The 15,694-nt window shown below is 34.6% G+C and overlaps 2 protein-coding genes across 2 annotated transcripts in view; both read right to left on the bottom strand.

Moving 5' to 3' along the window:
* The window catches only part of LOC109050245 (sterile alpha motif domain-containing protein 10-like), an 890,290-nt gene that overhangs the window by 493,849 nt on the left and 380,747 nt on the right, over positions 1 to 15,694 (bottom strand). The window lies entirely within an intron of this gene.
* Positions 3,109 to 15,476, bottom strand: LOC109066820 (tyrosine-protein kinase HCK). Its single transcript, XM_042712746.1, has 13 exons — positions 15,039 to 15,476; positions 10,888 to 11,006; positions 10,300 to 10,336; positions 9,788 to 9,884; positions 9,590 to 9,685; positions 9,050 to 9,153; positions 8,744 to 8,890; positions 8,427 to 8,579; positions 7,375 to 7,557; positions 7,213 to 7,289; positions 5,912 to 6,065; positions 5,646 to 5,777; positions 3,109 to 4,325 (listed from the first exon to the last, which is right to left on the bottom strand). The coding sequence occupies exons 2-13, from the start codon at positions 10,996 to 10,998 to the stop codon at positions 4,123 to 4,125; spliced, it is 1,494 nt and encodes a 497-aa protein (XP_042568680.1). The 5' UTR covers positions 10,999 to 11,006; positions 15,039 to 15,476; the 3' UTR covers positions 3,109 to 4,122.

Genomic DNA, 15,694 nt, shown 5'->3' with positions numbered 1-15,694 from the left:
TTTTCAATGCAGACCAAATGCAGAAGCTTCATTGGAAGTGGCATTTAGATGTATTTACACACTGTTTAATGCAGGACAAGAATGCATTTAACCTGCAGTTACAAATGCATGAATAATGTTTTGATATACAAAGACATAAAATGTTGAATACTCATTTGAAATTATAAGAAATTAATTATAAAAAAAAAAAAAAAAAAAATCAAAAGATACTTTAAATGTGAAATTAAAATGGCCAGTATGTGTCAGCAAATCACTGTTAATAAGTGAGTCATTGCGATTGAACCGAATCATTTAAACGATTGATTCATTCAGGAACGAAACACTGTCATGTTGTTCAGAGACGCAAAACTGTGCTATGGTGGCTGTGTTTGGAATTATTATTTCGTTGTAAAAATAGAGCAAAAACAGGCAATATGGTGTATAAAACGCAGGTCTCTAAATTAACTTGTTTACTAACCTATTGTAAAAAAAAAATATATATATATATATATATATATATATATATATATATATATATATATATATAATATATATATATATATAATCATGAAAAAAGCCGGCATTCTTTGTGTGATTTTGATTTACTATATGAAATGATATAAATATGTAAATCTTCTGCCCCTATATCTTCAATTTTGTCATCATTCTAAATGCATTTTACAAGACTGAATCACACAGTGAAAGAACGCACTATAAATGCTCGCCCACATCATTAAAACAACAATTATGATATTATCGCAAACGATATATATCGCACACCCCGCACCACTGTCTTTTTGGCTAATTTGTGCAATACCTCTTGCTAAAATGTCAAAGCTTCATTTTAACCACCAATGCAGCGATGCAATTATTTAGCTTACCGCTACATGCTTGCGAAGGGTTGATGTCAAGAATTTATAAACTGCTAGTTTGGTCTCCCTAGGCAAGCACAGCTTACACTGCATAATAGAGCATAAATATGGCCAGGGGTTCACTTCATTTCCTTCGAGTTCAACTTCAGAATATGACGGGGTTTCGTTTTCAGCGGTGTCTGCACCATAACGCCTGTTTTGTCCGTCTGCATCTCTCTTCTGATTTTAGCGCCAGTTTGCCCCCTGCCCATTATTTACTGCAGTGGTTTCCAGCGAGGGATTTTTTTTTTTTACTCAGTAATTAATGTGTTTTAAAATGTAGCGAAGTAAAATACTTCAAACTAAATATACTTAAGTAAAAGTAAAATTACAAATTTAAAAAATTACTTTAAAAAGTAGAAGTACACAAAAAAGCTACTCAATTACAGTAACGCGAGTAAATGTAATTCGTTACTTTCCACCTCTGCTGACAAGTGCTCCAGTCCCTGCTGCAGAGAAACACCCTCATAACAGGATATTACCTCCACCTCCATGCTTTACTGTAGGAAATAGTTATTTTGGATGGTAAGCTGTATTGGATTTCCACCAGACTTTGTTGAGGCCAAATAATTCAGTTTTAGTCTCATCTGCCTCAGAATCTTCAAGGTGTGTTTTGGCCAAGTTCATTCGTGAATGCATGTGGCCTTTCTTGAGGAGTGGCTTTTTTCTTGCGACTCCCATGCATGCCACATTTGTGGAGTATTAGTGATATTGTTGTACCTTATCTGGATCACACAGTATGTAATAATTTTAGACCTATTTTTAAATTGCCCTTTATTTTCAAGATTTTAGAGAAAGTGGTTTACTCACAATTTGTTTATTTTTTCATATTTGAATACCTCTAGTATTTTAAATACATTCCAGTCTGGCTTTAGAAACTTACATAGCACTGAATCTGCTCTACTTAAGGTTACTAATGACACAGGTTGTTTAAGTTTTGTTAGATTGAAGTGCTGCTTTTGATACGATTGACCATAAGATTCTTCTAAATCACCTGGAGTGTTGGTTTGGTGTCCAGGGCACAGCCCTTCAGTGGTTTGCATCATATTTAATGGACAGGACAGTTGCAGTGAAGTTAGGAGAATTCTCTTCCATATCGGCTCCTTTACTGTGTGGAGTTCCTCAGGGATCGATTTTGGGGCTGTTGCTGTTCTCTTTGTATGTGCTTCCTTTGGGTACCATTTCTTCAGAAATATATTATTTCTTGCCATTGTTATGCCAATGATCTTAAGGATCATGTTGAGAGTCTAGGGGTAATTTTTCAATGCATCACTGATTTTTAATACACAGTCATTGTTAAAGGTAGCTTTTTTATTTTGAGATCAATTGCCAAAATTAAACATTTTTTAAACATTTGGAAATTGTGGTTCATTCTGTTATTTTGTCTGGTTAGATTATTGCAATTCATTATATATTGGTCTCCCTCAGACAGTGTTGGGCCACCTGCAGCTAGTGCAGAATGCAGCCGCGAGGTTTTTGATGGGAACCAGAAAGAGGAACCACATTACCTCTTTACTGGTATCTTTACATGGCTTCCTGTTAAATTCAGAATTGACTTCAAAATTCTCCTGTTTGTTTCCGGTGTAGTCATTTTAAATTGAAAGGAGATTGTGCTTTTTCTGTGGTACGTCCCAAACTTTCGAATAGTCTTCCATTTCATGTGAGGTCAGCTTCATCAGTTGCCACCTTTAAGTCTTATTTAAAAACTTTCACAACATCTGTTGCTTGTAAATGTGCTTTATAAATAAATTTTCTTTAATTGGTAATGTCTTTTCTTTCTTTTATTGGTGATTCTTTTCATTGCAAAGCACTTTGGGGCAACATCTGTTGCTTGTAAATGTGCTTTATAAATAAATTTTCTTGCTTGTTTGCTTGTCACATACACACAAGGACTGGTGAAAAATGATTTTGTGTGCCTAGTTTTTTTTTTTTTTTTTTGGGGGGGGGGGGTTATATCTTTCACTAGGATGTTATAAGTTGCACTGAGTGAATACAGCTGGATAAAACAAAAACTATGTCCTTCTTCATTTCAGGCTGCAAAGCAACAAAATGTGCTGTACCCACTGTATAAATATTTATATTGCTATCAATAGTGTTAGTTATGTCTTAATAATGTGGTAATTTACATGGTTTAATAAATGCATCAATAAAATAATTTAACTAGTTTGTAGCACTATTATGAGAATGAGTGTGAATGAGATTTTTTCCTGAACACTACTCAAAATTAAAATTAATTTATTTGTTTTATAGACCAATTGTAACAACATACATACACACTACATACAGGTAACTCTTTGGAAAATACTTTACATCATAGAAAACTGTACTGACAATCAGCTGCATAATCAACATCATGTTTTACTGAAGCCACAATTAAAGTTAATAAAGCCTCAATATGATTGCAGGGAATTAGAAAAAACGAATGTCACATAAATCCTTTACTATTATTGCACAAAAATTCATAAAGATACACACATATCGAATGATACATATCCACTGAGCAATAGTTTGAGGTTTTGAAAGTACCAAACCTAAAAATCTGAAAAGGTGATAAAAATCTAATACATTTACAGTAGCATAAAATAACAACACACAGAGACTTCAAGAAATATTTATAACTACCTTAGGTACAGATGTTTTTTTTTTTTTTTTTTTTTTTTAAATGCAATGATTTTAAATTGATTTGTTTTCTGAGCAAATATACATTTTATAATCCACATTAACGTCTTTGAAACCTAATGTAGGTTGAAGTTTTAGAAATAATCTTCTCATAAGCAATCAAACTATACAATTTATTTTAATGCTCTTATGTGTACTCTCAATCACAATTCACATACACATATGATTGGCTCTAAAATACATCTGTCATCAGGTCTGTACAAATACATCAGAGAAGTTAGAAGAGTAAAAGACTATATTGTGAGTTTTTAGAATAAAATTATATCTTTATATAGCTTCTATTGTGCAACACTCAGTGTAAGGCAAAGGGCTCTGCATGATAAAAATAAAACTGCTATTACTGAGATTGAAATTGTATTTGAAATTGTATTCAATTACAAGTCATTAAATAACACACTATAACTTTTCACACTTGATTTCACTACATATGTATAAAGTCAACAGGTTGGCATGGATAAGTTATGTGTACATTTCTTTGAGAGTTCCTGATAACGAGGGATTTATGCAAGATCAAAGTCATGTCAAAGTGTGTGTGTGTGTGTGTGTGTGTGTCTCAAGGCTGTTGCTGATACTGGCTCTCCGTGGCAGTGTAAAAGTCCTCCAGTACACTCTGCAGGTACTCAAAGGTGGGCCTGTCCTCTGGCTTGTTCTTCCAGCATTCCAGCATGATGTCATAGAGCTCTTGAGGGCAGGAGTCCAGACGCTGCATACGGTAACCTCTCTCCAGAGCACGGATCACCTCTGGATTTGTCATACCTAAACACACCGTAAACAGTTTGAGCATCTGCTGTTAGTACAAATTTAGTTAAGTATATTGAAAAATTATATTTTCTCATTTCAGACTCAATATACCAAGACCATAGCTAATATTACTGCACCAGATACGATAAAGACTGAAACTTACTTCTGTTTGATTTAATTTTATTAGGTTTTTCCCTCAAATATGATGACGGAAATATCTAACTATTATTTTTAAAAGGGAAATGTCACAATATAACAGCATTAAACCGAGATTTTGTTATTCTATGAATGTAATGATGATGAATAGACACATGCAAATTAGCTGCTATTCATATGAAAACCAAAGAAGAAAAAATACACTGTAGAACTGAAAAGAGAAATGTATTAAATGTAATACCGTTCAAAAGTTTGAGGTTGGTAAGACATTGATAGCGTTATTCAACAAGGATGCATTAAATTGATTTCTATTTTTCTATTTATTTTCTATTCATTAAAGAATGCTGCCAAAAATGTTTCATGGTTTCCACAAAAGTAGCAACACAACTGTTTCCAACATTGATATTAATAAGAAATGTTTCTTGAGCAGCAAATCAGCATATTAGAATGATTTCTGAAGGATCATGTGACACTGAAGACTGGAGCAATGATGCTGAAAATTCAGCTTTGCATCACTGGAATAAATAACATTTCAAAATATATAAAAAACTGTTATTTTAAATTGTAATGATATTTCACAAAGTTACTGTTTATAATTTATTTGATCAAATAATTGAAGCCTTGGTGAGCATGAGAGATGTCTTTCAAAATTTTACCAACCCCAAACTTTTGAACAGTTCACATAAACTGCGTTTATGTGAACTCAACTAAAAAGAACTGAAACAGTAACTAGAATTTGTTATTGCTAGTAGTTAATTATAAGAATTGTTTAGGTTTATTTGATGTGTCTTATATTTTAATATTTTTTTTTGAAGTTATGTTTTAGCTACACTGAGTAGCTGAGTAAAGTTTAAAGTTTAATTTAATGTCAAGAAATTTACTTTTTGCAGACTTTTAGTAGAAATTCACATTACTAAGATATTTTTTTTTTACCTAAATGATGGATAAGGCAGTGATTATAATGATTTTGATTTAAATTTTGAGATGATTTAAATTTTCAAATTTGATTAAATTTGATTTAATTTAACTTGTTAAGTTTTGCAATGTAAAATACTTGAAAACAGAGTTAAATAAATTAAAAAGAGTTCAGAAATCATACAAAAAGGTAGGTTCAAATGCCACAGTTTCCAGAGAATGACCCATTTCACATATTCAGAGTGCACTGTGGTGACCACTAACCTGGATATGGTGTGCGACCATAGCTAATGATTTCAGTGAGCAGAATGCCAAAGGACCAGACATCTGATTTAATGGTGAAGGAACCATAGTTTATGGCCTCTGGAGCTGTCCATTTTATGGGGAACTTTGCACCTGAGGTCACAAAACAAATATTAACATGACTTCCGCTGACAATAACCTATAAAGAAACATGTATTTATCCACAGTTTACCAACTTACATTAACTCGGATTCTCTACATTATTGTTGGCTGTTTATCAGACTAACCTTCTCTGGCAGTGTATTCGTTGTCCTCTATGATACGGGCCAGTCCAAAATCAGCGATCTTACACACTAAACTCTTGTTGACCAGGATGTTGGCAGCACGAAGGTCTCTGTGAATGTAGTTTCTCTGCTCAATGTAAGCCATGCCTTCTGCTATCTAAAGTCAGGAAAAGGAATCATATTTTAGTTACATTTAATAATGTACCTATAATGGGTTTGTATCACTGAGAGCAAGAGCATGAGAGCATAATAAGCTATAATGGTGTGTGTGTGCATGTGTGTTTTTTTAATAATCCTATCATCAATCACACAACAACAACATCCTTCTTAATCAATCGCATTCATCTCTCCTCTCCCCAACCCAACTCATCGCACCACCCTTTTTTGCAACCGTCAAACACACTTTAATATTCAAAATCCTCACTTGAATGAAACATCAGTGACAGTATTTCATATTTACCTAATATTTCTCATAACTTCCATATTACCTGATTCTGAATGCATACTGGTGGTCAAAAATTTGGAATAAATATGTTTTTTTGTGTTTTGTTTAAGTTTTGCAAGCCGTTTCTAATCCTCTCTAGGTCTCTTATGCTCAGCTGCATTTATTTGATCAAAAATACAGTAAAAATGTAATATTGTGGATATTCTTACAATTTCAAATAGCTGTTGTCTGTTTGAATATATTTAAAATGTAATTTATTCCTGTGATGCAAAGCTGAATTTTCAGCATTATTACTCCAGTCTTCACTGTCACATGATCCTTAGAAATAATTCTAATTTGCTGATTTGATGCTCAAGAAACATTTATTATTATTTCTTATGTTAAAAACAGTTTCAAACCTTAATCGTTGATACATATATTAAAACATACAAAATTTAAATTATTAACATTTAAAATTTAAACAATAATTACTTTTGACCATAAGCGTATATTTCACTATTTTAAGGAATCATTAGCACAATGGAGAGAACAAGCTGCTATTATCATGGATTAACAGTGACAAAAGTAAAAACATTAGATTTTATAGTGGACTCTACCCTCTCTCTTTCTCTTTCTCTCTCTCTCTCTCTCTCTCATCTCTCTCTCTCTCCCCCATTAAAGAACCACACACACACACACACACACACACACACACACACACACACACCTCTGTACACAAATATTACTGTCTGTCAGTTATCACATTTGAATATTAAAATCTACAAAGACAAACCTGTCATCCACATCAAGGGAATGTGTGACTTTATATGCAAGAGGAAAGCACATTAGCTGAACAAATGAGACCTTCAAACCACCTCACCTGTGCTGAGAAGTCAATCAGTTTGGGCAACTGGACACGATTCCCTTCATCGGTTTTAATGAAGTCCAGTAAACTCCCTTTAAAACACATGCACACAAACAGATAAATAACAAAGATGTATAAAGCCATGTTTTGCACATTAGAGTCTGGAGTCACACGCACCTTTCTCCATAAACTCTGTAATGATGTATATGGGCTCCTCTTTGGTGACCACAGCATTGAGACGGACAAGTTTGTCGTGCTGGAGGGTTTTCATTAAGTTGGCCTCCATTAGGAAAGCTTCAACGGACATACTGCCAGGCTTCATAGTCTTCACTGCCACTTTTGTGTGCTTGTTGTATGTTGCTGAGAAGCAAACAGAGATGAGTTAACATTAGGATTCTTCATTTTCACTATCACACATCATTATTAGTGTAACAGGACATGAAAAACTTGGGTTTTCAGATCAGGTTCAAAATCAGGTCAGTTTTTCTGGGTACAGCGTTTTTGTTTAGGTTTGTAATTAAAAAAAAATAAAGATTTATTCCTGTAATAGTAATATGTGACTGAATAACAGTGTCGTTGTGATTCATATATAAATTACTTACATTTTGTCTCATGCATTTTCTGATAATAAAGCAATATTAAACCCCACACTTAAACACCACACTTACTCACTTATCATAATATGATTAATGTAATGTTTATGATATATATAACATAAACATTTAATTTATAATATTATAATAAATCTATATATATATAAATCAATTATATATATATATATATATATATATATATATATATATATATATATATATATATATATATATATATATATACAGTATATAGTTTATATGATAAAAATAAATCAACAATAAAACATTTTAATAATATTTTCTTAACATTTTTAATATATATAGTAATATTGTATAATAAACTATTCCTTTACCAAGTAATATAGATCATTACCTCACTATAGGCAGTTAGTTGGTGCCAATCAACACAGATACTTTGCATATTAATAGTTCATAGGCATTTTACTGACAATGCTTGGACACTTCAAATCTGACTTTTCAGCGTCATAACTATCCATTTTAGCTCTGTATTTTATCCTGGACAAGCTGAGAAACTCTTTCAGATCCTACTAAACAAACCACGCTGCACAACAACTTTTTTTTTTGAGTAAATAGACACATTAGAAATACTCTTAGAGTAAGCAGAATGTGTCTTACCCATCCAGACCTCTCCAAACTGGCCTGCTCCCAGACGTTTGTCCAGTTTGAGGGACTCACGTGGGATCTCCCAGGCATCTTTCTCCCAAGGTTTCTCAGGTTTGGGACTCAGACAGGGATTAGTGAGAGACTGGCACAACCCATCGCTTTGCTCTATAGATGTACATTTTTACAATTTGTTAATTCTAAACCAACTGAGTGGTGAACAATCCTTCATGAAAAAGGTTGGTAAAATTCTCACCAAACATTAATGACTTAAAATATATGTATTATCCGATGAAATACAGTATGTCCAGATCTTTGCATTCTGTACTCACTCTTGTAGTGGCTGACCAGATCCTGCAGGGTGTTGAAGGTGATACGTGGGGAAATATAGAAACCGCCATTATCCAGCGTACGGATCTTATAATGTTTCACAGTGTCCCCTGTTTGGTCGCAGTCTCTGACAGACAGAGAGTAGCTTCCTGAGGGGGAGATACAGGTGTTTTAAAGAGCAGATAAGGATCTGGTAGATATGCAGTTGAAGTAAAAATGTTTCAGATGTAAAAAATTAGCACTGCTAATTCTTCATTATCAAACTCCTTGTCTACAACCCTTCAGCTTTAACACTGTGCTGAACGTACCCATGGTGGTCTCACTGTCTCTGATCATGAAAGATCCTGTTTTGTTTCCAGATGCCAGTAGCTGTCTCTCTGCATCCTTTCTGCTGACACCTTTAAAAAACCAACTGTAGACAGATACATACATAGATTAAGAATTACATTAAAAACGTATAACCGTTTAAAAGTCACCCATGCTTAATGAATTAATGCATATTTGATCAAAAATATAGTAAAAACAGTAATATTGTGAAATATTTTTACATTTTAAAAGAACTGTTTTTTAATTGAAAATATTTTAAGATGTAATTTATTCCTGTGATGCAAAGCTGAATTTTCAGCATCATTACTCAGTGTCACATGATCCTTCAGAAATCATTCTAATATGCTGATTGGTTGCTAAAGAGACATTTCTTATTATTATCTATATAAAAACAGCTGAGCTGCTTAATATTAATTATTATATTATATTATATACACAATATTATTACATATATATGCACAATATTATTACATTATATTATATTATATCACTCCAAATGTGGACAAACTATATTTACTCACTCTTCAGTTTCCAGAGTATCCTTGGCAACATAGTTACTGGGGATGTAGCCCTCCTCACCAGTGCTGATAGATGCTGCTTTCCACCATTCACCTGACCTTAACACGTCAATCAGTCAGTCAATCAATCAATCAATCAATCAATCAAATAAGTGAGATACTGCATGTTAAATCCTCATTCAGAATGACAGGTCTACTTACTCCTGAAGGATTCTGAGTCTTTCTCCTTTCTTGAAGCCCAGGTCGCCTTCATGCATAGCTTCATAGTCATACAGAGCTATGGCAATGTTCTCTGAACCTAAAGGCAAATTACATCTTTAGTGTGCAAGAGCTGTGATCACACATTCACTGGTGTCACATGACAGTGTTCACAGAAATACTTGCTTTTCGATTATACCAAGCAGTGAACGTACCACAATTCCAACAGGGTACAATGGTTTTAAAGTGAGCATATACTTTTTATACAATAATAGCTGGCGTAATGCACTGCATGTGCTGCAGCACACATTGAGGTCGCCACTAAACTTTAAAACAAGCTACTTTTTCATGTTTACGACACATTTAAAAACACATCGCTGTACGATTTTACTCTTGCTCACAAGGTCAACCATATGAGTTGTATTTTAATATTTTACAATACTCTAGCATTCTGAACAAGACATCCTATTTATTAGAAATCCTATTTGCTAGACATCAAAGAAAATTTCACTTACCGTCAGATCCAGAAGTAGGGTTGGAGAGGCTTTTGTTCTGTAGATGGAAAAATATGTGCAGTATTTAAAACACCAAACTAGACATTTTAGTTCACTTTTCTGAACATAAAAACAGACCTGTCTGAGGCTTTCAAATAAAGGATATCTGTTTAAACAAATAAACATGTCAAACTCTTTTTAAGGTCATTACTAAAACTAAAACTATTTAAAAAAATTAAGTTTCAGTATAACTGAAATAATGCTGAAATGAAACCAAATATACATATTAGAATAAATTAAGTAAATCTTAACAGAAATATATGTGTGCGAGCGCGCGTGTGTGTGTGTATATATATTTTATTATATATGCAATAATATTAATATATATGCAAAGTCAAGATGATCGTACAGCTGTACTTTAGAGACTACTCTGTCTCTCAGTCTATGAGAAAGTGGAAGCACACTATTTGAAGTGATAATATGTGCTGAAACCACCAATACTGATGGTTTAGCTCATCTCAGCACTTTTCATCTGAAATCATGCTCAGGAATAATCCTCAAAAGATGTCTTTTCAGTTTGATTGGAAACTCCAAAATGCTTCTACTTACAGCTTTGGACGTGGGGTCTTTGGTGTAATGTGGTGTCTGGTTGAAGCTGTCACTGTTGCCCATCGATTTGCCAATAGGATCCTGCTCCGGTTTGGTCCCCACACAGCCCATGTTGAGGCCTGAAGGGTTAAAAACAGAAGACACTAATGCAGGTTGTCCTTGTCTGTGTAAAAACAGAACAACATCTCCAGAAATAAATATGCAATACATGGGCTGTTCTGAGTTCCCACTAAACAACGGTTATTTTTGTTGCTCACATGTATTGTACAGTTTATGATGGAAAAATGGCTGTAATGTGCTATACATGACTCAAGTGCATTAAATGCCATGTTGAATGCCACGTGTTTTGGCCTAAAGTACAACCAGATTAACTGTAGTGGTGAGTTGTAAGAGGATACTTCAAATTAGTATTTCCAATATTTATGAGTCAGAGATAAATAAACATGATTTCCCAAAATCATTGTAAGCCTACAGTATGTAGATCGAAGAGACCCTTGGTGCCATTGGTTGCTGCAATCTACTTAGGTTTATAGCTCTTTTGGGAAATGTAACCTTGACCGATTAATGTAGTGAAAGTCAAAATAACCGGTTTCTCATACTGACTTCCACGTTGTAGGCTGCAGTTCTCTTTCGCCTGTGGTTTTGTCATTAACTCGCTCACACATGCACATACGGAAGCTGCTCAGTGGAAACTGTGGTTGGTTAAGGCTTAATGTTCAAAGTTGATTCAAATCAGCTAGCCTTAACACCCTAACACTTTTCTGAGAACGTAGCAGAAATTAATCAACCGAAACATGCAGAACTGCCTCCCATCACAAATAGATTCCTACTTGGTCGACTGTTGAAAGAAAAAAGCAACTTTTCCCCCACTTTTGAATGAGAGGTGAGTGGAAACAGTATGTTTCTGAGCTCTTCGGCCTCTCTGTGGCTATCGTTAAAAAACAAAAGACCTTCAACTTGCATCTCTTGTCATGTGAGTGCAATGTGCTCTTATGGTGCAGGTTCATTTTTTGTTTCATACTTGATCTGGCCGTGCATGACCCTACACAAAACCAAAACCAAAACACCATATTTCATATCAGTGACCAGTCTGTTTGTCCTGACGATATCCAGGATAAAGAATAAAATTGTAGAAATGCCACTGGAGAGTCTATTCAATATAGCTGCGTTCAGCTGAATACTGAATTATATTATATAATTTAAGAACTGCTAAAATTGCGCCCTACAGTAGATGCAATTATTCTGAGAAATATGTGGCACATTACTTGTTTCCTGTAGCTTGTTCACCCATGTTCTGCTTTCTCTTTATTTGAAGTTTTTTTTTTTTGTTATTGCTTTGGGTTGCTTTTGATTTCAAATGATTTACTTTATAAAGTTTTACTGGTTGACTCTTTAATGGGACCAGGGTCGTTGTGAAAAAGAAGTGAACTTAATTTGATGAAATGTTCACTTGTAGTATACTTCAAATATTAGAAGTGTATTTTAAATAAACTGTGCTTGAAAACAATATAATAATACTGAAATAAAATGGCCCTTAAGATAGAGTACACTTTCATGACAATGCTTCTTATCAGACTTTAAAACGTGCACTGTGTAATAATCATAAATTAAAAGTTTATGATCTGCAGAAGTACACTTATTCCGATTTGTGGACTATACTAAAGCTCTTAATTTTAGTTTATCATAAATGCTTGTCACTACTTTAACCATGTTTTAAAGACAACAGAATTATGAAATTACATGTAAAGATTTAAGTTCTTTACTCAAGTGGTTCAAACACACTCTTAAAGGGGTCATATGATGTTGCTAAAAAGAACATTATTTTGTGTATTTGGTGTAATGCAATGTGTTTATGCGGTTTAAGGTTCAAAAACCACATTATTATCCACATACTGTACATTATTGTTGCTCCTCTATGCTCAGCCTTTCTGAAACACGTCGATTTTTACAAAGCTCATCATTCTGAGAAGCGAGGTGTGCTCTGATTGGCCAGCTATCCAGTGCGTTGTGATTGGCGAATATCTCAAGCGTGTGACGGAAATGTTATGCCCCTTAACATACTGTGATGCCGTATCCCGGCACAATGAGACAAAAACAATGAAACCCATTACAAATGAGGCATTTGTTGCATCCAGTAGGAACATAATTACTGATTATAATGACTCATACTGTCTTTTTATGCATCGCGTTGCGTCTCGTGCCGCGTAAACATAAAACCATTTGTCTGCATTTGTGAACGGAGAAACGAAAAACAACAACAGCTACTTTACGCTGCTCAAAACTCGTGTTTGAATCATCAGTGGCAATTTCTTTAAATCTGAAAACATACTTACAGGCTGTGAGTCAGAAGCGCCAGACTGTCCTTGCAAAGTTGGAATTGCCCAACTTTATAGAAACAGCCGGCATTGTAGGCTACTCTGCCAGGTTCAGGAAACAGTCCTCCATAAAATGTGCTGCACACTAAATATTTGGGTTGAACTGTTCTGGAACAGTGTTGTAAAAACAACTTAACCACTGATTTCTAGTTGTGACCTTTTGGAAGGTCAACAAAGTAGTTTCGCTTTCACAACGAAACACACAGCGACTCCACGACATGGCGGCGGTGGCAGCAACAATATACAGTGTGAATGAAAATCACGCCCTCTTTCTTTGCATGAACATTTGGGCGGTGTTATGCAAATCTTCCCACACAGTGATGTAAACATGTGGGGGCGGTTAAACGAGGCGGTTTAACAGGGCGTGGACGAGTCTTGACTTTTATAAAGAATATCCCTTTGGGTTTGAGACTTTACTCTTTGCAACTTTAGGGATCTTATCTATTCACAAACAGCTTGTAACACTTCAAAGAGTTAGGAAAATCGCATCATATGACCCTTTTAAGTTCAACTAATAGCACATAAATTTAAACTATAATTACATTTCATTCTATTTGCAAATAAGTGTCTGAAAACATTGTTTGCACTGCATTTAAAAAAATATATATTATTTCTGTAATAAGTACTTTAATGAAAGGTATGCTAAAGTGTAGTTCTTTTCACAAGGGAGTTGATGGCTCTTCGAGCTTTCATTCAGTTGGTCTCCTCTCAACCTGCTTAATTGCTGGCTTAATCACAAGTACATTTCCTTCTTCCGACTCAGAATCCGATAACTGATCGTACCCGGAGGAAATATTCAGATTTGCCTTTCGACAGTGTCGCCCATCCCATCCAAAGATGATTTTGTCCCTCAAAGCCCCAGAGCCACCTTTCCCGCAGGAGCACAGGGAGACTCAGAACTACAGCTCTTTTCATTTAACCACACATGCAAATGTGGGATGTATCAATTCCACCTTCCTTGTCAGGACTTTCTCATTGTTATTTGTTTTCTCTCCCAGAAACATACTGTATGTGCAAACTGTCAGAAAGCACCACAGCTTACTGACTTCAGCAGACCAACAGCCAATAGAAAACCTTGAAATATAACTGTTAAGAGTGTTTTTGAATCCTCTAATGAGGAAGAAAAATATTTAAATGTGTACTCTGATATTGTTGTGGTCTGTAAAACTATAGTGAACTATGGAAGTACCAGTATAACTAAAGCTAAAGCATAATATTATTTCAAAGAAACATGCGGGTTCCTCAAACACAGGACCGGTGCGCTTAAATAAAAACATGTAACCTACTGGATTTGACACAGTAACTGTGTCACACTTTAGAAATTAATCCGAGTAAAGAATTCAGCAAAAGAATAACCAACTAAATAATTTGATTAAATATGAGTCTGAATGAACCAGATACATATATCTCTCTGTCTCTTTCTAAATTAACAGAGGAGATAAGATTCTAGTTTACAGATAAACGACAAAAGCAGTCAGGAAAACCATAAAGAGTAGCTTATGACAAACAGCATTAAGGACATACATTAAATTAATTTTAAATGTTAATATTAGGGCTACTGTTTTATTCACGTACATATGTAAGCTAGAAACGTCGTTTAAAAAACGAAAATAGAAAATCAGCTTTAAAGAATAGGGTTTTAATCAAAAAGTCTTAATCGTTTAACTACAAAAACTATGAGATAAAATAGAAACGATGAAGAAAAAACATAATTAAATAAAAAGCAACCCTTAGTATGTAAATAATAATACAAATAAATATTTTAAGCGAACTTACCACTTCAGTCGCAATCCACACGAAAAGTATATTTCTTTATTCACAAAATTTCGCTAGTTGACCGAGATGTAGAAAGGTTGAAGCCGCTTCACACGGGCTCCTCCATCAGTTATGCGCTTCTGCGTCTCAGTCTCAGTGAGACGCTCGCGCTGTACTGTCCAAGAGGAAGTTGGCGGCTGTCTCAAAAACTTCTGAGATGCCTTCCTAGGCAACAGTGTAGGACACCAGGCCCGTTGTAAGTATAGCTCAGCACATACATACACGCTAAGCTCAACCGGCTCGTAACGAGGCGATAATAGCCAAAAATAAATCGAGCTCTTATGACGCTCAAAATGCTGTCTAGGTAGGGAGCTCAGTAAGTATTGAGACAAACACTTTTCAGAGGAAATCTGTCATAAATATTCCGCTTCAGTATCCGCGTGTCATATTCACGCAATAGTCTTCGTACAGCACTGTGAAACCAGGGTACTTTGTGTGAAGGTTGCAAAAAAAAAAAAAAAAACTTATTTAAAAACCTTTTGCAATGTCACTTCACTTCCGAGAAATAAAGCCCAGCATTGTTCGTTCAGCCAAAGTGTCATTCAAATTTTTACACAAATAATGTGAAAGGCTATTTAAAAAGACTGATTTCAAATAAAAGTGATACTAAAATCAAA

The sequence above is a fragment of the Cyprinus carpio genome, chromosome A23 (genome assembly GCF_018340385.1).
Source record: "Cyprinus carpio isolate SPL01 chromosome A23, ASM1834038v1, whole genome shotgun sequence".
Taxonomy (NCBI): Eukaryota; Metazoa; Chordata; class Actinopteri; order Cypriniformes; family Cyprinidae; genus Cyprinus; species Cyprinus carpio.
Note: the sequence above shows the minus strand (reverse complement) of the source record. Positions and strands in the feature narration are given on the sequence as shown.